Here is a 25,080-nt window from a genome sequence, read left to right as displayed (position 1 = left end):
GAGCGGAAGACGGCCTAACGGTGTGCGGGACCGTAGCCCAGCTTCATGGAGACGGTTGCGAATGGTCCTCGCCGATACCCCAGGAGCAACAGTGTCCCTAATTTGCTGGGAAGTGGCGGTGCGGTCCCCTACGGCACTGCGTAGGATCCTACGGTCTTGGCGTGCATCCGTGCGTCGCTGCGGTCCGGTCCCAGGTCGATGGGCACGTGCACCTTCCGCCGACCACTGGCGACAACATCGATGTACTGTGGAGACCTCACGCCCCACGTGTTGAGCAATTCGGCGGTACGTCCACCCGGCCTCCCGCATGCCCACTATACGCCCTCGCTCAAAGTCCGTCAACTGCACATACGGTTCACGTCCACGCTGTCGCGGCATGCTACCAGTGTTAAAGACTGCGATGGAGCTCCGTATGCCACGGCAAACTGGCTGACACTGACGGCGGCGGTGCACAAATGCTGCGCAGCTAGCGCCATTCGACGGCCAACACCGTGGTTCCTGGTGTGTCCGCTGTGCCGTGCGTGTGATCATTGCTTGTACAGCCCTCTCGCAGTGTCCGGAGCAAGTATGGTGGGTCTGACACACCGGTGTCAATGTGTTCTTTTTTCCATTTCCAGGAGTGTATTTTGTTAATTCCCGCCTTCCGCAATACCAAGTTGTCCTTCACTGACCCCAGCAGGCCTGTAATCTTAGGCCGTGGGCGGAAAATCACTTTCACTTGAAAATTACTAAGGATCCTTGTAGTTTTGAAGGAAATATTTCCAGCGAAGGGAACAAAAGCTAGAGACTTTGCTGGCACGCTCTCCTCTTTATCCACTCTCTGGTTCTTAGTTTTGGCTGAGGATGCCCTGTTAATTTGTCTGGTAGAGTACCCATTGTCTTTGAACACTGTCCTTAAATGTTCAAGCTCTTTAGGTAAACTACATCCGACACTGTGTGAGCCCTGAGTACAAGGGCTTTAAGCAAACCCATGTTTTGGGCTGGGTGGTGGCAACTTGAAGAGTGCAAGTATAAATCAGTGTGAGTGGGCTTACAGTAAACAAAATGTCCCAGAGAGCCGTCACTCTTTCGTCTAAACAAAACATGCACGAATGGCAGACAACTATCTCCCTCTAATTCCATAGTAAATTTAATGTTCTCATGAATGGAATTAAGATGATGTAAAAACTCCATTAACTTATCTTCTCTGTTGGTCCACACTATGAAAGTATCATACATGTACCTCCAAAATCCAATTGTTTTAAGAACCGCTGATTGAAGTCCTCTTTCCTCAAAATCCTCCATAAAAAAGGTAGTCATTAGGGAGACAAGCGGTTGCCCATGGCGACGCCATCAACCTGTTCAAAATATTCTTGGTTAAACATAAATTGAAGTTAAGCTTACGACTGGCTGCAATTCCGAAATCTCTTCAAACATTTAATTCGCCGGGAAAATTTTAAATTTCACATGAAACACCTTTACAGGGAGGAGGTGGCCCCACATGTAAGAGGTTTCAACAAGTTATGTGGAAGGGAGAAAAACTTTTAAGTTCTGTAAGATTTTTTAATGAGGTGTCGGGAGCACAGCATAATATCACAATTTTCCAGAGTGACGTATTTTATTAAGACTGCCACTGCATGGAAGATAATGGAGAAGGCCAGTCTTGCTATTGTTAAGGAGACAATTTTTTATACGAGATGAAGTATGAATGCCATTTCAGAAGAACTGTTCTACCTACATCTGAAGATTGCAGCGCTTCTTCCTCCTGTATCATGTGATTGGACTGATGGAGTGACTTGAGCCAAGTTTGATTGGATATATAATGACGCAAGATCTCGTAGGATCCAAGAATTTGATCGTAGTGCCACAACGGCAATCGCCACAGGGAATAACTGCACGACGTTGCGTAGTTAACTTCACGGAGAAGAATTTGGACGCTACAATGCTGTCTGGTTTGGTAAAGGAGTCAATTTTGCACCTACACCAAGTGTACTACTACCTCTGATAAATTTTGTGAGTGGTCTCGAAGAAGCTGTACGACGTCTTCCTATGGATGCTGCTGAAGAAATAAGAAGGGAAACTTGCCACACTCTTTTGAAAGCTTATCCTCAACGTGTTAATATAAACTTTGAAGAAAGGGCTGCACTAAGAAATCTCCGAATGGATCCGGACATAGCGATGCTGAAGACTGATAAAGGTAACTCGACTGTTTTGTTACCTCGCAGTATGTATTTGGAGGAGATCTATGGCCTACTTAGTGATGCTATGCACAGGAAGACTGATCAAAATGGTTCAAATGGCTCTGAGCACTATGGGACTCAACTGCTGTGGTCATAAGTCCCCTAGAACTTAGAACTACTTAAACCTAACTAACCTAAGGACAGCACACAACACCCAGCCATCACGAGGCAGAGAAAATCCCTGACCCCGCCGGGAATCGAACCCGGGAACCCGGGCGTGGGAAGCGAGAACGCTACCGCACGACCACGAGATGCGGGCGAAGACTGATCATGACTCTACAGCATGTGTGCAGCGGAAGATGTGTGCACTCCTGAATTCTTCCTTGTTACCTCCACAGACCATCAAGCAGTTAACTGTACGATCTTCTTAAGGTGCACAAAGAAGGTCTTTCCTCACAGCCTATAGCGAGTATTATTGATGCCCCCACATTTGATTTAGCCAGAAATCTTGCTTTCTTACTGAGCCCATTGGTTATGAAATGTCCACATCGTATACAGAACTCAGCCGATATTTATCAACAAATTGGGGACTCTCCATCTAAGTAGTTTCGATCTTTTAGTGAGTTTGCATGTAGTATCTCTTTTTTGCAAAGGTACCTCTTACTGATTCGTGTTGTTTGGGGGAAGAGACCAAACAGCGAGCTCATCGGTCTCATCGGATTAGGGAAGGATGGCGAAGGAACTCGGCCGTGCCCTTTCAAAGGAACCATCTCGGAATTTGCCTGGAGCGATTGAGGGAAATCACGGAAAACCTAAATCAGCATGGCCGGACGCGGGATTGAACTGTCGTCCTCCCGAATGCGAGTCCAGTGTGCTAACCACTGCGCCACCTCGCTCGGTCTTGCTGATTCCTTGGCACTTATTGGTAAATGGTTTCAATTAGGCATCATTGCTTTGTTTCGGCATGCTGTTTCCTCAACCTATTTTATGTTTAACCAAGAATAGCTTTCACATTAAGGACAGCGTTCAGAGACAATGGATAGTCGACTTGACAAAATAACAGGGAATCCTCAGCTAAAACCATGAACCGGAGAGTGGATGAAGAGGAGAACATGTCAGCAAAGTTTCTAGCTTTTCTTCTCTTCATTGGGAATATTTCCTTCAAAACAGCAAGGATCCATAGTAATTTTCAGGTGAAAGTGATTTTCCGCCCACTGTCTAAAATTACAGACCTGCTGTGATCAGTGAAGGACAACTTGGTATTGTGGAAGGCGGGAATTAACAAAATACCTTACCAGTGTGGTATGTCCTATAGCATAAACAACATGCAGAGTGGAAGAACGTTGCACAGAACAGAAACGTTGTACGCGCCTTCTGCAACCGAGTAACTCTGCAGTTGTGGAACATTGTATCTCCTACGGACACTCAATGGAGTATGACAAAACATTAATTGGGACTCCATTATAAAAGAGTCTGTTGAAATACACATTGTGAGAAATCTAATGAATTGTGACAGTGGCTACCAGCTGGATAATGCGTGCAATCCAGTCATCTCCGAGATGTGCTCCAGACGAGGACGCCAGAATACTCTGACAACCACGGCGAGCAGCAAGGCCAAAGATAGCTGATCCTTGCAGTTACAGCAGCGAGCGTGCTGACGCCAGGTGATGTGGTCCGTCTGTCACCGTGACTCTGATACATGCACGGCAATGCTATCAGGGCTCTATATGAGGCGGAGAGGAGACCATCTTCGTCATTCCAGGCTCCTCTTTAAACTCCAGACCTACGCTCTTCCTGTCAATTTCGTCCATCTCGTCGTTTCCTTCCTCTGCCACCGTCCCTCCTATGTCAATGTCCACAATACCAAGTCTCACACTTTATATCCCGCCGCCCACGTGCCTCAAGGCTCCATCCTCTTCCCTCTCCTCTATCTCCTATATACTACAGATGTGCCCAAACCTCCCCCACCTGTTTACATCCTCCAGTTTGCTGATGACACCGCCTCGCTGGCCGTTTATCCTACCCATCAATGGTCCCAACATATCCTTCAAACCCACCTCAACCAGTTCACTGCCTGGTCCAACCAGTGGCTCCTTCACATCAACCCTTCCAAGATGCAGACAATCATCATAGGTCTTACCACCTACTACTTCCAGCTCCACGATTTGTATGGCACCATTTATGGTCGTCCTATCCATCTCACTCCTTCCCTGAAATACCTTGGCCTCACCCTCGACCGTCACCTCACCTGGAATCCCCATCTCCTTAAAGCCCAACACAAAGCCCACAATAGACTGAGCCTCCTGAAACTCCTGTCCAGCCAGACATGAGGACTGCATCATTCCGCCATCCTTCACACCTACAAATCCTTGATCCATCCCATCCTTTGTTATGCCAACGTCACCTGGATTTCCGCCCTGCTCAGATTCTATAAAGCCCTCCAAATCCTTGAATGCCTCGCCTTCCGTATCTGCCTCCCATCCCCCACATGGATCCTCTACGACGTCATCCCCTTACTGCACCTTCTCCTTTTCCTCGAACACATCCTCATCCTGTACATCACTCACAGACATGATCCCCCTCACCCCCTGGTGTCTTCTATCCTCTCTACCCCTGGCCCACTGCTGCACCTTTACTATCATATCCCGCCCTCTCTCCATCTCCACACGCTCCAACTCCTTTCCTTGTGAGCTTCACCCTGATATCTACCCCTCCTAACAACTCTAACACCACCTTGCCCCTCCCCCTCCTTGGGGATCCCTCTCCCCTCCTCTTCCTTTCCCTTGGGTGGTTTTTTCCTCCCTCCTCTCCCCCTCCCTTTTCAGTGCACCCCTTCTGTGTCTCTGCACTACCTCCATACTTGCTTCCCGCTCCATCTACCACCCTGCCTGTCTCCTGCCCTTTGGTGCATCCCACATGCTCCAGCCCCCTTCCCCCGCTGCCCCTTCCTCACCACACTTTTGCCCTCGTCTCAGGCCTCCCATCCCTCGCAGGTCCCTCCTGGCAGTTTTTATTCTTTGTCATGTGTGCTCTGTCTCGTGCATTCGTTTTAAAGTGTCTTCATTCTAGAGTGTTTTAATACTCTGGCCAATTTTTAACTTGTACGTGTGACTTCACAGTATTTTACATGCTCCACAAATCGCCAATTGTGTTTTCTATCTTTATGTGGACTGTTTCAACTACCCCACATGAACGTCTCCGAGTAAGTGTATATTTTAACCCCCACTGTCTAGCCTTATTATATTTTTATGTCCCCTTTTATCGCCTTTTGTTTGTATCGTTTTCATCTTTTTAGTAAATGTATCACTCAACTGAAGAGCGGCGGATTGTGCCGCTGTCAGCCCTCTCCTGCCCATATAGTGTGCAGTTTAAGACGATTGGCTGAAATCCCAAAATTTCTTCAAACAATTATTCTTGTTTTTCTGTCTGATGCAGATTGAAAACCTAAAAGCTCATTCGAGGGAGGATTCAAACGTTTGGAGCGTTCCAGTGGTTCTACTGTGAACATTAAGAGTAAGCAACTCGTCTTTTGATCATTATAGACTTTGAAAATATTTTTCTGAAGAACAATGTTATTAACACTTATGTGAGGACAACAGAGAAAGACAGCACCAATTGTAGAAGTAAACATTCAGAGAGAGACCTCGTAAGCTACGAATAACATAAAGTTCCCAATCACGAATGCCTACTGTGCCTTGAAACCATATGCTATGACCGAAAAAGCAGGCTCAAAAAGGAGAGGAGAAAATAAAACCAGCTAACACGAAAAGAAAAGCAGCTATCACTAAAACATAGAGCCAGGAACACAGAATGCTGACAATAATGTCTAGAACAAGTCATCCTTAAGCAAAACTGTCATTCAGTCTATAAGTACTGAAAGGATGACAAAAATCATCTGCTCGTAATGATTCCAATATTCTCACTGCTAATGCCTTGCCAATAAAAGTGAAAATCGTCTATGTCAAGGAGCTATTCAGATTGCAGTATCCGTAAGATAGAGAGAACCAAACTGAGCATGGCGCTAATTTTGCATGCAGCGCTTCACAGTCAGTGCAGAATGTTATTAATTTACTCCTTGGCGGTTTCATATGGACGCGGCCTTTAAGCTACCAAAAATTTCGTATGAAAATTATTGAGGTGTAATGCAACGGCTGCAGTAGGAGGTTTCTTCTCATGATCTCGCTGGGAGCAACATATTCCCAGAGAGTGGCGACGCTGCCCTATGCATGCACTTGTTCTTCCTCACCTCCGTATCCCAAGGTGAACATGCCCTAGAACACTCATACATCCAAATCTCTATTGATTCTCATACAACCCTCCATATCTCCTCAGTCTACATTGGACCAGTATGAGAAGATGTCGTCTCAAGCAAGCAGAGCTCGAGACTCGGAATCTCGTGCTGAAATGTCAATCAGGGCGATGGATTCTGGGACAGAGGAAGGTGGGAAATCCACTAATCAAATTAACCTACAAAATAAACAGAAAGGAAGTAGGAAATGCCGGCAGGTGGGGCCAAGCGGCTCTAGGCGTTTCAATCTGGAACTGCGCGACCGCTACGGATGCAAGTTTGAATCCTACGTCGGGCATGGATGTGTGTGATGTCCTTAGGTTAGTTAGGTTTAAGTATTTTTAAGTTCTAGGGGACTGATGACCTCAGATGTTAAGTCCCATAGTGCTCAGAGCCAATTGAACCATGTTTGAAGTAGGAAAAACTTGAACAAAACTTTCTATGCTGCAGCATGTAATATTCGAAGCATGAGACTTGAAGAACATCTCGGCTGTATAGAACAGCATAACATCAAATGGAATGTAGTCAGAAGCAGTCAGACGAAGCTCTGAGGTGAAGGGACTACTTCACTCAAATCTAGGCAACTCCTATTTCAGAGTAACTCAGACGAAAATTCGCGTATTGGCGGTGTAGCACTGCTAATTCACAGCAGAAGGGAACACCTTATCACCGAGGCCATATCCATTTCAAACACAGTGATTCTTGAACTGAATGTTAAGATCAGACTTCAAATCATTTGTGCCTACACACCTGCTTCACCTCGACCAAATAAGAACTATAACACTTCTATGAAGATTTGGCAACAACAAAAAATTCAGAAACCACTCCTTTTCGTCAGTACTTGGAGATTTTAACACCAGGATAGGAGTGGCACACAGAAGACCATCCCTTCATTGGAAATTCTGAACTTTAAGCTCGAAACCAGAGAGGAAAAATTATGATGAATTTTCTTAACATAGAACGTTTATAACGCATCAACACATATTGCAAGTGGAGAAAAAGGAAAATGAAGCGGACCTGAAAGAGTGGAGATGAAAGATGGCACAGTTGAGAACGAAAAAGATCACATCCTCCCATCGAACAAGCGAATGTGCTCCGATGTGTCAATGTGTCGATCATAAATCGCTTCAACACAGGCAGGGACTACAGGTTAGTTAGAGCCTGGATCTATATTAACACTCAACTCGAAGGAAACTTACGATGGAAAAGAAGATCCGATCTACAATAAATGAGATGAAAAAGAAAAGAAGTGAGTTCAGCTGACGCAAAGACAAGAAACTACCAACAGAAAAGTTAAGAGGAATGGAACTCAACGAATTCTTGACAGAAATGACCTCCAGTATTCGAATAGCAGTAAAGAAAGTCATTGCATTCTAAAAACAGAAAGATCCTAGATTCAGCCCCGAAACAGAACAACTTAATAGGAGAAAGGTGATACGCTGACAGAGACGCACCCAAAAACAGAGACCTCAAAAAAAAATAGGAATTTAAAGAAGACTATCAGAAGAGATCAGTGAACGCAAAGTTCAAGACTGATCGAGGAGACCAACAAAATCAATGTGAGCATAAAAGACCTACGTTGCAGTCAGTCAAAGAGTGGCTTTCTGGATGTCACTTCATGGTGTTTTCCTGTATTGCTAAAGTATCATCAACAAAAGATACATATGGTAGTAGCGTTGTCCCTTCAGATAAACATTCATAAGGTGCCAGGTTCAGTTTTTTTGTGAATTACTTCACTTATAGAAGCATTCTTAAATATGCCTCCATTCTAAACTCTACCTTGACAGCCAACATCAGCAAATAAGAAGTTATAACTGGCATCTATAACAAGCAACACAATACTAAATGATCCATTGTAATTGTTAAGTTCACTCCCACTAGCGACAAGGCACTGCAGGTCAGTATCCTTGCCATCAATTGCTCCCACACACTGGGGATGTGGAGTACCAGACTCAACACTTTTTTTTTTAAACCATTCGTCTTCACTGGCTGGCATCTGAAACAAGTAAATTTGATGTTACGAAAATGATCTGCAAATTCAGTTTTGTCGTCAGCTATGCTATTTATTAGTGATCTATGTAAATTTATGCTGGAGCAGGACTCGGACTCAGATTTCCTGCTCATCGCGAGTGGCTGCCTGAACCACTTCAGCTATCTGTGCATGCTTCCCAGACCGATCCAAACCCCCATAACCCACGCTGTCTTCATACCGTAATGTTCACATCACTTGGATTCCCACTACTGGGAATGACAATGTTCTTATCGTCATTTTCAGCGCATCTAATAACGAAATACTTATTTTGTATTGTAAGTGATATACAATGTCATTATGCAATGTGAAACATACATAATGTATGCAGGACACTACATAAAGACATTGTACAACACATACACTGCAAAACAAGTATTTCATGCCTAGATGGGCTAAAAACGACGATTTTAACATTCTCTCTTCCTGTTGTGGGAATTCAAGTAATGTTGCGAGCATTAAATGTCAAAATAACGTCGATTGGTATTTTCTGCGACCTATCTGAAGCATTTGACTGTGTGAATCACAATATTTTCCTAGATAAACAGAAGTTTTATGAGAATGATGGTATAGCCAACCAAAGGGTAATGTCATATCAAACCAAAAGAATGCAGAAAGTTGTACTTAGAAATTCAGCCAATGTAGTCCAGAGACATTATTCTGACTGGGAAAAAATCATGTATAGCGTTCCCCAAGGCTCAGTCTTAGGTTCACTATTGTTCCTTATATATGTCACCGAAATTTCTGTGTAATGTACAACAAACAGAATTAGTTATTTTTGCAAATAACGCTAGTATTATAATCAATCCAAGTGTACATACAGCAACAGAAAAAACAGTAAACAACGTTGACTGCTCTTCTGCCAATGATCTCACACTCAATTTTGAAAAGACTCAGGATATCCAGTTCTAATCATCCAGAGGTACTACACCAGTGATAACTGTAACACATCGTGAGAAAATAATAAATACGGTGGAAACTTCAAAATTCTTGGGTGTCCTTATTGACAAGAATTTTCACTGGAAAAAGCACAGTTTGGAACTCCTAATAGAACTTGTTTCAGCCACAATTGCACTTAGAACCATTACAAATTGTGGGGAGAAGCAAATCAGTAAGTTGACTCATTTTGTATATTTTCATTCAATTATGTTATATGGAATAATGTGCGGAAGTGACTCATCTTTAAGAAAGGAAGTGTTCATTGCTCAAAAGCATGCTGAAAAATAATAGCGGTGCTCATACACCATCATCTCGTAGACATCTGTTTAAGGCGTTAAACAATCTGATTGCTGAATGAGATTTTCACTCTGCAGCAGAGTGTGCTCTGATATGAAACTTCCTGGCAGATTAAAACTGTGTGCCCGACCAAGAGTCGAACTCGGGACCTTTGTTGGTAGAGCACTTGCTAGCGAAAGGCAAAGTTCCCGAGTTTGAGTCTCGGTCTGGCACACAGTTTCAATCTGCCAGGAAGTTTCATATCAGCGCACACTCCGCTGCAGAGTGAAAATCTCATTCTGGAAACATCCCCCAGGCTGTGGCTAAGCCATGTCTCCGCAATATCCTTTCTTTCAGGAGTGCTAGTTCTGCAAGGTTCGCAGGAGAGCTTCTGTAAAGTTTGGAAGGTAGAAGACGAGGTACTGGCAGAAATAAAGCTGTGAGGACGGGGCGTGAATCATATCTTGGGTAGCTCAGATGGTAGAGCACTTGCCCGTAAAGGCAAAGGTCCCGAGTTCGAGTCTCAGTCCGGTACACAGTTTTAATCTGCTAGGAAGTTTCATATCAGCGCACACTCCGCTGCAGAGTGAAAATCTCATTCTGGAAACATCCCCCAGGCTGTGGCTAAGCCATGTCTCCGCAATATCCTTTCTTTCAGGAGTGCTAGTTCTGTAAGGTTCGCAGGAGAGCTTCTGTAAAGTTTGGAAGGTAGTAGACGAGACGAGGTACTGGCAGAAGTAAAGCTGTGAGGACGGGGCATGAATCGTGCTTGGATAGCTCAGATGTTAGAGCACATGCCCACGAAAGTCAAAGGTCCCGAGTTCGAGTCTCGGTGCGGCACACAGTTTTAATCTGCCAGGAAGTTTCATTCTGATTGTTGCTTCTCAGTATATTTACTCCCTCATGAAGTTTGTTGTAAGTAATCCACTGCAGTTATAAAGCAACATTGATATACATAATTAGAGTACCAAAAGCAAAAATAACTTTCATTATTACACAATTAGGCTGTGTTTAGCACAAAAAGGGTTATACAATGCGGCAACCAAAATTTTTGATCGCTTACCCAATGATATAAAATGTCTGAAAAAGAGTAAATTAAAACTGGAAACAAACTGAAGAAACTCTTTGACAACTACTTCTGTTCTGTACAAGAATTTCTGTTATTGTAATAGGTAAAAGGTGGTGGGTTGAAATTACTAACTTAAATCTGCATATTTAATAATAGGAAAAACTTATAAATTTTCAGCATATATCCATATTTAAAATTAAATTGTGATGTGAATGTAAAATTACTCATTGCACAGCATTCTCCTTTGTCGTGAAAACGACCAGTGGAACATGAAACTAACTAATTAACTAGCTTAGGGGATGTAGACAGCGTGGCATATGGATGTTTAGTGTGTGCACAAACAGTCAGAGTGGTTAAGACTATTGCTCACGACAAGTGGGAAATCCTGGTTTGCATCCCGGCCTAGCACAAATTTTCATTATCATCATTCCATTCTGCTGTTAGAGGTTGCCACTATTCGCTACTGTGAATACACTTTCTGTAAATATATGACATTCTCTTTGAGGCAAATAATGAACTTCTGGAGAAGGGGGGAGTCAACAGTGAAAGCTCATATGGCACGGGGATCTTCAAATGTGACATTTGTTGGAACTGACAGTGACATTTTAACGGGAGAAGATGAGTTTCTCGCAAATGATGATTTGTAATCTTAATCTGACTATAAATCTTTGGTCAAGAAAATACAGGGTGTTTCCATAAGCGCATGCAAAAATGTAACAGTTCATAGAGTGCTCCACTGCACAATTTGAGGTAGGGAATCTGGGGTCAGAGAAGCCAGGATAAGGATATAGGGAAGTAAACTTGTCTACCGCTTTGTCTAGCATAGTACTGTTTTCAAGCTTTTTTACAACTAACATGCATACAAGTTTTCATGTACTGTGGTGTTTATTTACATGTACATTCTCTATTTCCTGCAAGGAAACAAGGAGGATGAGCCTGATTACTAGGAAGTCGTTATTCAGGGTTTGTTTACTTTAGTTATCTATAACGTGATTCAGAATTAGATTCTTTATTGGTCATTCAGCATTATTACATGCAATAGACTTCGTCAGTTCACCTAACCTATTAATTTTACAAAATAAATTTTTACATATTTAAGTTGATATTGGGCATTTCTAAAAATTCTTCTAATGAATAGAATGGATTAGTTAACAAGAAGTTATGTACATTTTCTTTAAATAATTTGTCAGGCTTGATTGACGCATTCTTAGACAATTTGTTATATATTTTAATTGCCATATACTTATGACTATTGTTAGTTTTAGCTAATCTATTTTGTGGTAACAGCAGAGAAGTACAGATTCTTGTATAGTAGTTATGCCTTTGATTTGTTACACTTAAATTAGGTAGTTCAGCAAGTATGAAGTTAATGCTGTCAAGAATATATAAATTAATAACTGTAAAAATTCTATATTTAATGAACAATGGTTTACAATGTCTTCTGTTATCTACCTTAGCCATTACTCTGATTGCTTTCTTCTGGATCACCATAATTCCATTTATTTTTCTGCTGTTTCCCCAGACTATTAACCCATACCTTAAAACAGATTGAAAAAAGGCAAAGTACGCTGTCCTTACGTACTCAAATGTCACACAACACATCAGTCTCTTCAACAAATATATAACCTAACCGCTATGTGATCAACATGAGAGTTCCATGTTAGACTGTTGTCAAGTATGATACCCAAAAACTTTGCCTTTTGTTTTTCTATTTTTGTAGTCTTTGATAGACTGAACCACATATTCTGGGTCTTTTCCTCATTTAATAGTAGACCATTTGCATTGAACCATGATGTTGCATTTTCTTTTGCCAATTTCATACCGCTTATGAGGTTATCAAATACATGGTTTACAGATAGAAAAGTTGTATCTTCTGCATACATATACGTCTTTACATCTATATTTCCTGGTAAGTCATTTATGTGCACAAGGGAGAGAAGTGGTCCCACTCCGTGTTGAACCTCGAGTGTGTTTGACAGACAACTTCCTGAATTCACCACTTGTTACATTTTACTGAGGTATGATTTGATGAGTTTTAACCTTTTATCACATATTCCATAGTACTCAAGTTTAGAGAGCAAAAGTGAGTGGTCAACACAGTCAAAGGCTTTGCTTAGATTACATAAGGTTACCTGTATGTGGGTCTGTTGTAACGTATTTACATTACCCAATGACAGAATGTCATACGAACCAACGACAGACCCATTCATTACTCAGTGCTATTCAGAGAGGTACAGTACAATTCGATGGAGCAGTACCGATACAGTTTCGCAGAACTCACTGACATATACCTTGTATATGGGGAAGTACGTTGTAATGCTCTCAGTGCTGAATGGCTGTACAGGGAACGATTCCCTAACAGGCGTCATCCATCACGATGCATGTTTATTTCTCATTGGAAAGAAGGAACGAAGGACCTGGCAACAAGAGGACCACTTGCACACCCCATTTTGAAGAGAAGGTGCTGTAACGTGTTGCAGCGGACCCCACTACAAGTATCGTCGTATTGCATGTGAAATGGGTATTGCACATACTAGCATGTATCGAGTACTACACCAACAACAATTACATTCATATCATCCACAACGAGTCCATACAATGCTTGTGAACTCACTGACATATACCTTATATATGGGGAAGTACGTTGCAATGGTCTCAGTACTGAATCGCTGTACAGGGAACGATTCCCTAACAGGCGTCATCCATCACGATGCATGTTTATTTCTCATTGGAAAGAAGGAACGAAGGACCTGGCAACAAGAGGACCACTTGCACACCCCATTTTGAAGAGAAGGTGCTGTAACGTGTTACAGCGGACCCCACTACAAGTATCGTCGTATTGCATGTGAAATGGGCATTGTACATACTAGCATGTAGCGAGTACTGCACGAACAACAATTACATTCATATCATCCACAACGAGTCCATACAATGCTTGTGACTGACTTTGCACCAAGGATCACATTGCGTCAATGATTGCTCCAATAGATCGACCAGATTTCCTCTAACTCGTGCTGTTTACTGACGAGGCCGCATTTGATCGTGATGGTATTTTGAACAGCAGGATAGCCATGTGTGGGATGAGAAAAACTCTCACGCTGTAGTAGAATCACACCATCAAGTACGTTTTGTTGTGAGAATCTGGACTGACATTGTAGGCGACAATTTTATTGGGCCATATCTTCTACTTGTCCGCCTGAATGGCGACCTGTACTCGAGACTTGTGCAAAGAGTTCCACCTGAGTTGTTGGAGAACTTACTCTTGGCTGCTCGTGAGAGGATGTTAATACAACATGACGGTGCACCACCTCACTTCAGTGTGAATGTCCGCAACCACCTCATTGCTGTATTTCCTGGTCTCTGGATTGGAACGGAAGGTCCTATTTCATGGCCTGCAAAGTCACCTGAACTGAATCCCCTCGATTATTTCCTGTGGGTAGAGCTACCAGGGACATTTGTCAGGGTGCGTCAGAATCTTGTTCGTCGATGTCATGCTTGCATTGAGGTTGATGTCCGTCAGTTTCAGCTCATTTTGTAAGATACTAAACAAATGGTACGTTCATTGTTTCAGTGACGATATTTACAGTTAATTGTAACTAACATAAATAAAAAAGTACACCGTAATGTGATTTTATTCCTAATACCTCCTTAAGCTGGCTTCTCCGACCCCACGTTCCCTACCTAAAATTGTTCTATGGAGCATTCTCTATGTGCTGTTACATTTTAGCACGTTCTTACAGAAACACACTATATATGTTTCATAACTGAAATACCTTTATACAATTTTTCAAACTTTAGCCCAAGCTCCTCAAACTGTAGGAACAATTTCAGATATGGCTGGCTTTGAGATGTGGAATAATGTGGAAATCTTTGATAGGAATCACCTTTTACCAAAAACCGAAGAGCAACAGATAGTCTTTGCTTCACAGGACTTTTTCCGAATTTGTGCCTTTCTTTTAAACGACTGGCTCTGGCATATTCATTTGAATTTAAAAATCCGACGGCGACATCTTAGTCAAGTTACAAAAACCGCAAAGAACTGTCTTCCAAACTCGTCTCACATAGCACGTAACTACCTCCACTTCTTCTGTAACGTGTTTTCGTCTCCCAACAACGACTACTTTTTTCTTTCGTCTGATTATATCGTCGAATATTAGTAATGCAGTACCACACATTACTCATTCACCCTCTTCACTTATCATAGCGTAGCTCTCGATGGAAATACATAGTGTGAAATGTTTGCCGTCAGTTCAACTTAAAAAACATTGCGAATACATCTCTAGAAATGTTTCTCGTCAGTGTACACGGTAACGTGAACAACGAACATGGTTGCAGACTTGGTTTGAAACAATATTTTGAACAGAAACACGTTTTTAAGTTTAATATAAATGCGGCGTAAGGTTCGAAGTTCGAGCGCTAGCGCAACACACAGGGTAATTTGCGAAGTTTCATAATAGTGCACTCTTCACCATAAGGTGAAAAATTCATTCTATATAACTAATTCCTCGTTTATGTTTTGTGTGCTACATCCTGCTCGTCTGGGGCCAGATATGAACCATTTCTTTGTTTTATTTATTTATTTGTTTTAAAGCGCGCACGAACATCGGATTTGACAAGCTACGTAGTGTATTGGCTGCACTGTCAAGAACGTGTACCAATAGCGTTTGAGCACATTTGTATATTCCACGCTGTCTGTGATGCATGGCGTTTGAGTGTAGAAGTGTGAGTGTGACGTGAAGTATCCGGTATTTTGGTGTCTGGATTACTACAACAATGGGTGCACAAAGAAATTTGACAATGGCTTTCTATTTATTTCTGCTGGCCCTTCTTGGGTGTGGTTCGTGTCTGAAGAAATCAGATTGCGAAGGTATATTTTTTAAATATCTTTCGTTTTTATATTTTTGCAGAAAAATACCATTTTATTCACGGGCAACTCGTGTATTTGTTGCAATTAAATCTAGAAGTAAATTACTGCGAACTTTGCTTTGTTTTATTAGTAACTTTAGTTTCTAGTAAATATTAAAATACGTATATGATTGGGACGAAGTTTACACTTTGTTTATATAGATACAATCAAGCATTATCGCCATATTTGGTTGATTTGGTGTTTAGAGAGAAGGAAATTATTATATCTTCAGAGGAATTGTAAAACTGCTTGATAGACCGCCCCGCTCATATTTCATAACCACAAATGTGATAGCTAATTCCAGTTACGTGTCCCCCGTATTCATAGTTTCATTACTGTGTGTTCGTTACATTTACGGTAAATTGCCCTAATTCTAAGCATAGTTTACACTTTTTTGTAATACGTCTGTGGAATAACCATGGATATATTTGAGATTATGAATTTAACTTTTTCTGCCCGGCAAATAGCATCATTATTGTAATTAGGCCTACTGAATACGTTGCATACTTGAGGTTTAGAAGTTAATATTACAGGGCAGAAATCAAAACTAGTCTAAAAGCCAATAAATATTGCAAAATTGGACTTGTAGTTCATGTTACACAAAAAATTACTACATTACATGTTATTTATAGTGACATGGTCAATTCCTGTTGAATACTCGGTACATACAGTCCATCTTTATGGAGGACAGAAATGTATTTCAAAGAAAGAAATTAGTTAAACTGGTTTTCCAGTTGCAGATGTTCGTGTATCTGTAAGAAAGTGTTGTCAATTTTAAAAGAAAATACATTGGCTTTGCTGCTGCTCTTGCACAGTGGCGTTTTCTATTGGAGTCATTTTTATGTGCTAATACTGTATAGAGTAAAAATTTCATAAAGTTAGAGTGCATATCTATCTCCATCTTAATGGTTGCATTATATTACACTTGTATTTCCAGACTGATGTGACAGTCACATTCTTGGGTAACAACATACCATTTTCCATCTAGGCATGCAAACTCAATACTCTTCATTGTTTCTTATGGGGATGTTTAAAATCCCCAGATATCCCATTCTCCACTTTCGTGATTAGTTGACGGCATTGCAGCTGCATGTAGTGAGATTTGAGACTTCAGTGATAGGGTGGGCAGCAGAGTGTGTTAAAGTTATGTTTTGCTGCCTGCTCCCCCACACACACACACACACACACACACACACACACACACACACACACACACATATATATATATATATATCTTGGGTGTGGTGGTAGACTGATCTGTAGTGCTGCCCAAGGTCTGGTTAGGTTAGAAGGTGGTAACTCGGTGGTGAGTCGGTGATGCCAACAAATGTGAGAGTAGAAAATCTGGTAGTGAAGACTAATGTTCATGTCAGTGTCATATTGAAAAATGCAGGGGAATTCAGTACATAACTTCTATCCGTTTTTCAATATGGCAAGGACTTAAACATAAGTCTTTGCTACTGGTCAGTTTGTTACCACAACCAGACTTTCTGCTTTCACATTTGTTAGCTTCACCAACTCACAACAAACTTATCACCTTCCAACCTAACCTAGACCTCGGACTGCACTACAGATAAGTCTGTTGCCACACCCAATATTTCAGTGGGGGTCTAATCTATAACTTTAACCATATTTTTTTATTAATGTGAAAAATGTCAAGTTTCTCCATGGTTTGGAATCTGTGTTAAACTGTATATCACTCCATAACTGGCTGGGTCAGTCGATTTGAAGGCTGGAACACGAGGACATCTACTGCCAATAGGACCATACCTAGTAAAGCACTGCAGTGTCCAAAGCAACACTATCTGAGAAAGCGTTGAACCATTACTTGTTTTGTAGGTAAGTAATAAATATGAACCAGTTGCAGAAAGATAATATTGGAAAATATACTAGGACTCTTATCATTAGCACTATGATGTGTTTCTTGTGTAATATCCGCCCTATGTCCATTGTGAAAAGGGGTGAACGGGACAAATTTTGCACTTTAAACTTAAATATTTTTAAAACCGTTATAATTAATATATTGGTCTTTATTTCAGACAATAGGTATTGAGCTTTAGTAATAAACTTTTTAGCCTTTATAAAATTTTGCTATGAGTGGAAAATTAAAACATATGTTGGTGTACTTCACTCCATCTGGGAGAGAATGTGATTGATTATCTGTTGTCGTAATCGTGGATTGTTTGACTCTAGGATGACTTCAATTGCTCTGAAACTTTATCAGTAAGTGAAAGATTAATGTAGCATAACAATTAAAATTTAATTCTAATTCAAGAGCAACATTCAAAGAAAGTTGGAGGACAAAAAGCTGTGATCACAAATTTGTTTTGTTACATTCCGAAGAAACACACAAAGAATTGTGCTCACTGTACATTGAACTCTGATGTGTCAACTTCGAAAGAAAAATCCCCTCCCTTCCAACTATTGGGTTTGGCAAATTTTTTATAGCATTTGAAACCTAGATTCTATCTGTCATCAATTACAGGCTACACAAAAGGACATTTCTACAGATGACTATAATGTCTAGCTGTCCTTGTAATTTCAAAAGAATTTTCACTACATAGTGTTTCACTATTTCCTTGGAGCTGTACTGAAGAGTCATAACTTCTTCTGTCAAGGAGTACCTTTTCTGTATATTGAAGATCCATAGCAGTAAGTGGAAATTAACAAGGAAGTCCCATCAGCAGAGCATGTTCTTCTGTAGCACTAATCATTGGGTGACTACCTTGTATTTTACCGTGAGTATTGTGAATGCTGTTTATCGGGGTTCCTGTGGGGAATTTTACACGTTAATGCCTATTTTTCCATTTCAAATTTCTGTTAGAGACCGTTCTAAATCATCCAAGCTGTATTTCTTCAATTCACCTAATTTACATTCGTACACACACAGAAGAACTGCTTGAGACAGTCAACTTCACCACGATTCCACCAAGAATTTGCAAAGTTTTATTTGTGTGTCTGAAAATAGGTGAGTATAATAGATAAACTTTTGCTATTCATCTAGCTGTTGTTGTTCTGTAGGGTCAGTGGACAATATAAAGATCCGGCCTCAGGAGTTGGTTTATGTCAGTCACACGAATAAAAAATTTTAAACAGAATTCAGACTTTCTGAAAACGATTCATATTCAGATAGAAATTTACTAAAGTAAATATAACAACTAAAATAAAATAATTTTTGTTGCCAATATGTAGTTATTTAACATAAAATGTTTTTGAACTTTTTCAGTCAACTTAACCCCATTGGTCAACTTCACACCATTTGACGATACCACCACCTCTCCATCTCCCTGGCTCTGGCCGCCTCCACTCCCACCTTCTCCATGATTTCCTCACTTCTATGACAACTAGCTAACATGGTACTTTCTTCCACAGTGTGTGTGACAGTAATGGAAAAATTTAGCGGTCAGCTAAGCGATGATGTAAGATCTAAGCCAACATTGATTGAAGATGAATTTAGAAAATTCTGCAAAGCTACGAAAGGAAAAGAGAACAGATTTGTAAGTATCTTTGCAGCTGTAGTTACCAATCCTTAATAAAGTAGTCACAGAGTAAAGATGATCTGGTCATCCAGAATAATTGTTTATTCCACAGTCAGTCTCAAATGAACATTATAATAGGGAATGTTATATTTATTGTAGTTTCGCCTATGGTATATCTGTAAACTCTTGAGTGGCTGTATGTTGTTCATGTGTAAATGTCTGTCTGGGAATTATCAAATTTATGTTGAATACATTGATATCCAGTAGCCCTTTGCATTCATAGTTGTAACACTACTTTTATATACAAATTTCATAATGGGCTGGAAGTTAGAGAAAGATCAATAATGTGTGTTCTAAAATAATTTTTTTTCTTCACTTTTTCATAGTGTCCTAAATAGGTTGTCAGTTAAGTAGCTGCATTCTTTGCATTCCAAAGACAAACATTCTGTAGTAGCTGTGAATATGGAACTCACTTAGAAGAAACTATTGATTAAGTTCATTATGAATCTCAATTGTTTGGATAGTTCTGGTGTTGTCACAGAAAGTTGGGTATTGGTGAATGACTGTACAAAAAGTACATCAGATTGGTTTCTGATATCTCAAAATTAGTAGGACGTGTAACTTTTTACATTATTTCCATCCCCAAATTTACCACTAATTCTCTAACAGGGCAATTCTTGTTACAGAACTTCTATGTAATCTGTCCTCTAGATTTCAGGGAAAAAAATCTTATATTTCCTTGTCAAATTCTTGTGTGGCTATTAAAATGTGTAAGTGGTCCTCTGTGGAACAGCTTTTCTAGTTAGGCCTATGCAAACTGTAGCACTATCTTGCATTGGCACTGAATAATTTTAAGTATGATTTAGAATATGAAGTGGCAAGGCTTTGTTATAGTGAAATTTGTGGTCACTCTATCAAGAATCAAACAATGACACATTCTATTGTTGAATAACTTAAATTGACATTGTGTCTTAGATAGTTGCATACTGTGGTGGGTCTCAAAATTGTAATGTTTTCCTGGACAGAAGTGACCATGCTGCAGTAGGATGTGTCCAACAGTGAACGTGTATCCTAGTTAAAACTGTATTCTGACTTGGGACATGAACTTGAGCTGTGCCTTCAACAGGTAATGGTGTAGCATTTTATTAGGCACAGAAGAAACTATGGGGTTTTGGAAAGAGGACAGTGTTTTGATGAATTTAAGCATGTTGTTATGCTTTTAATAGTAAGAGGTGTAGCACTGACATGCTAGTGGATCACACTCATATTGAACCTGGGGGTCCGGGCATTTTGGCTGGCTTATCGTGAGTCAGTACATAATCAGGATTAATAGTATTTGCACAAGTAATGTGAAAGAATTGACAGTATGATGCATTTTCCTTAGTCACCACTGTATTTGTTTAATGAACACCTCACGTGTTTCCAGTAACGGCCAAGTGCAATAGTATCGTGCTTATGTAGTAGGTCTGGTTCAGAATTATGATCTGGAACTCTGTTTTGGTCGTTTTGGGAGGTCTTAATATGTTGGAAATGTTTTCAATGAGACTTCATAATCTAGGCAGTGTCATAAAGCTCACCATCATAAAATCTAAATTTATTACTTACTGAAGTAAGTACTCTTACTGACAGTACTATACAAGGGACACAGTGCAGAAATGGAAATATGTAAAACTGGCAAACATTCTTTTCATATTACTTTAGGTTGTTGTGGTGGTAAACTAGGAAAAAGAGACCCACTTGGTTTTCAGGATCACAAAGGTGAAAACTGGGATGGTTCCTTAATCGAGGCCACAGCCGACCACCTTAAAGCATATTACGTATGTTGTGTGTTACATTTTAGCCCATTCATTGGCATTGTATTATCTTGACAAATGCTAGATCATTGTAAGATTTTTCCTTGCATGAATAAATAAATAAACCAAGAAATGACAGAAGACTACATAGGTATAAAAAAGTGTAAATATTGACTACACACCTTTATCTTAAATAAAGTGAAGCTTTGGCACCAAAGGCATGCGTGTTATCATGCAACTGGAGAATTCCTCTCCTCCCCCCCCCCCCCCCCCCACTCTGTTACCCACTCCCCTCCACTGAAGAAACAGGAACTTACTTGGTGGTGAATGATATATGATATATTAGCACTGTGTACTTTAGTCAGCAAATATCATATTGGTTCCACATGCGCAATATGATCAGCAGGAAATATACAATATTTGTCACAGTTCAGTGAAACAAATTTCCTCCAAGGTTATTGCCATTTCAGTACAGTCAGTTTTCCAGTATGTGTTCAATGTATAAAATATTCTTCCAGGAATTTATTACGGGCAGGCCATAAAACTAGTGAAGGTGCAAGTGAGTTCATAATGTCTTTATGCAACAGGTCAGTAAGTTGCATCATATTGGTGACTTCTCATGACATTGTATAATACAAAGTAAAGCTAACTGTAGAGATTCCCAGTTTCATGTATAATATCATCATCTGCATTGTTCAGAAGAAATTAAGTGTTCACGTTGTGTACGTAAAATAAGAATATTTACTAAAACCTGGGGTAGCTTCTTTCTTAACATTACCTGTGAACTTCAGTGAGATGTATACCTTAATAACATTGAATGCTTTTTTTAATAAAAAAAACCTGTATCCTGATCCCATTCAGCTTTGCTGAAAGTTATACAGACCTGCTCCAAAAAATTTACTCTGTATATTTTTGATATACAAATCAGAGAGTATGCAGATAATAATATTATTCATCCACTAGACATCTATAAATCCTATATCACTGTCATGCAGTGGACTACAGCATTGGTTTGTCCTTATTTGAATGAGTGGCAGATAGTGGTCTGTGTGCTTATTTCTTGGTGGAATGTGAGTGTGAGAACTGGCCCCATGGCTTTCCCCATGCCTTAGCAACAGATACGGGGTTGTGCCCAGTGTTGATATCACATCTGAGCCAGCACGGGATGCCTTCTCTGTTGGGGCCAGAGGCCATTTTTCCTACAATGTCCATACATGCTTAAAGAGTGTGTATGTTGATCATTGGGAGCTCCATCATCAGCCAGATACTGGAACTTCTCGATAAAAGAAAAGGCACGTTGGGATAAAAGGCCAGTGTAAACTTCCTATGTTGGCGAGTTCTTGTTGGATATGTGAAGGCAGCTCTGCAGGAGCTATTGAACAAAATGAGTGCAACCAATTGCAAATCGTAGTCCATGTCAGCATGGATTATGTTTTTCATCCATGTTCTGAGGAGATACTGGTTCCTTTAGATGGTTGCTGATTTGGTAGAGAGAGCATGTGGGGTGGAAGGACGTGCCACTATCTGCTGCATCACACCCAAAATCATTTAAGGTTGTCTAATTTCAGAGTTGAGCAGATGGCCTAAACCATATCCTTAAATGATTTAGCAACAATCTCAGATGTGATTCCTTGGCTTTCACTATAAAGTAAACTAGGTCACAAGATCAAGAATGCACATTCTTAAACAGTACGATCAAATATTCCCCGTAGCTTGTCAGTTTCGATGTTTGTATGCAGACCCAAAAAAGAAAAAGAAGAAGAAAAGACTCGTGCAATTAAAATGTTTCAAATTGATTTAAGATAAACTACAACAGGAAGGGAAAAGCTGTTTCACATATCTGTGTAAAATATCAGGAGGTATGACATCTGATGCAGCTCACAAATGTGGTAAAACTCCCAATTAAAAGTTCCCTACAATAACTCCAAGAATCTTGGCGAACTGCACATCAAATAATAGTTTGGAGAAGGAAAACATTAAATTAACATCTCATTACCTATGTAACAGATTTCTGCTCCCATATGTCAAACAAAAGAGGCAAGGACAACAATTTTTCTAATTTGAAGAGTCTCTTGAGTTTTTGGAAAACTGTTCCCAAGGTGCTAACATCAGAGGTGTTAATACAAGTGCATAAACTTAAATGTTAAAAGGGTGACAATCATATCTGACTCTGGAGATGAAAATGTGAAGCACGAATCGATAAAATTCAGAAGCATTGTATGGTACCCCCTTGCCAGTTGTTCCCAGCCTTTCTGTTACTATTCCCCCTAAGTGAAATTAGACATTACGTAGTAACCCCCGCCCCCATTTTTTTTTAATACACTCCCACCACCACCATCATCATCATTAGTGCCTTACTAAACTTTAGAATGAAGAAGAATTTTGTAGAACAATTTTATTTTTAAATGATAAAAGGTAAGTAATATTTAGTTTTTGTAACTGTTTTATCAAACCTCAAACTAATGAATCAAATAGACAATTGGTGCTGCTTATTTCAAACAACAGTTTTTTTATGGAATGATAGAGCACTTCACAAAGCATCATTAGTGTTACCTACAGCTCCTCCCACAAAAGAAAACTATCAACAGTGAAGATGCACCCTTAATACTGGCTTCACCCACACCCTGTATCACCACTCAAAATCAACCAAATTAAATTGTGTGCACTATATTTAGGACTATTGTTAGTAAATCACTAGATTGCTGAGCTCATTATATCTGAAATAGAAGGAATTGGAAGACTTCAGGATGCCAACACTTTGTTTTTTACCACTGCTAATAATAGATGATGATGATGATGATGATGATAATAGGGCCCTACAGCATTGTAGTAGCCATTACATGTTTACTGTTGTGCTGTCAATTAGTTCATTTATTGTCGCAAAGTGAATAATGAAGCAATTTATGGTCTATAGTGGAAACTTCTTACAACTCAGAGAAATAATTTTCTTGATACATTTAAGCTTATGTTATTTTTGTCTTGTTTTACTGTCGCAGATGGAGGGTGCAAGGTATGTGTGTACTAGCTGGACTACTCAGGCATTAATGCTAGTATGGAAATGAATAACGTAGTTATGTCAGTCTTACGAAATAATTATTTTTTATTTTTATTTATTATTATTGTTATTAATTTCATGGCCAAAACATAATTGAACCGTTTTCTTTTTATCCATCAGAAAATTTCATTTTAACCCTCAGGTGTAATTACTGCCAGGTTGAGAACCACTGCCGTACACCAATAGTTGTCAAGCTGCAGCCTTTGGGCCGCATGCAGTCTGAATCAAGTGCTTGGCCGCCTGTGGTTCTCAGCTGTGTGTTATGACAACATATGGCTGAGGACCCAGGGCTGCACGAACAAGTGATGCAGGCTACAGTTTGACAACCACTGCCCTAGACCATTAAATACTGAGCAAGGTTTTGATGGGTGGAAAATACCCACTATGGCTTACTAGCTGTGTTAGACATTGCTACAGAAGCAAAGAGCATCTCATCACAGAGTTAAGCAAAGTAAAAGCTTTGTTTACAAAGAAAAGCTGAGTGAAACCTCAAAGTGCTAAAGGAAAGCAACACAAGACCTGTTCAATGAATTCAAAAGTAGAATTATGCCAGTCTCTCTCAACCATAATCCTAAGAAGTTTTGGTCTTACGTATACTCAGTCAGCAGATTGGAATCATCTTGTCAATTGCTCTGTGGCCATATTGGTACCAAAACAGGTTACATAAAGGACAGGACAAAATAATGAAATTAGACATCTGAAACTCTTTTACTACAGAAAATGTAACACAGTTCATCCTTCGTCATCACGCAAACACCAAAATGACATGTATTACGATAAGTGATTATGGGACAGAAAATCAATTAAAACTGCTCAACATTAGAAAGTCATATAGACATGATGAGATTCTGCCAGAGTGTTGAGAGATATTACATGAAAGAAATTGTTCCCATTCCAGCTGTGTTTTCTTGTAAGCCACTGAAGCATTAAGGATACCAAGTGATTGGAAAATAGAAATACTGATAATGACAAAGGGCTTTAATACATATACTGTAAGGTAGTTATCAAAACACAGACATCTTTCAAGAGGTTTGCAGGATGCTCTGAGATTAACACCAGACATAATTTTTATAACACACATCTGTTC

The 25,080-nt window shown here is 40.1% G+C and overlaps 1 protein-coding gene across 1 annotated transcript in view; it reads left to right on the top strand.

Annotated features, from left to right (window-relative positions):
- The first annotated feature begins 15,417 nt into the window (after nt 1–15,417).
- Nucleotides 15,418–25,080, top strand: part of LOC124721990 (mesencephalic astrocyte-derived neurotrophic factor homolog) — a 30,079-nt gene continuing 20,416 nt past the window's right edge. Inside the window, exons 1-2 of the mRNA XM_047247162.1 lie at nt 15,418–15,627; nt 19,039–19,163. Of these exons, the coding sequence (XP_047103118.1) occupies nt 15,534–15,627; nt 19,039–19,163 (219 nt within the window). The 5' untranslated portion in view covers nt 15,418–15,533. The remainder of the gene's footprint in view (nt 15,628–19,038; nt 19,164–25,080) is intronic.

The sequence above is a fragment of the Schistocerca piceifrons genome, chromosome X (genome assembly GCF_021461385.2).
Source record: "Schistocerca piceifrons isolate TAMUIC-IGC-003096 chromosome X, iqSchPice1.1, whole genome shotgun sequence".
In the NCBI taxonomy this organism is placed as follows: domain Eukaryota; kingdom Metazoa; phylum Arthropoda; class Insecta; order Orthoptera; family Acrididae; genus Schistocerca; species Schistocerca piceifrons.
The sequence above is the reverse complement of the archived record's forward strand: the minus strand, read 5'-3'. Positions and strand labels throughout refer to the sequence as shown.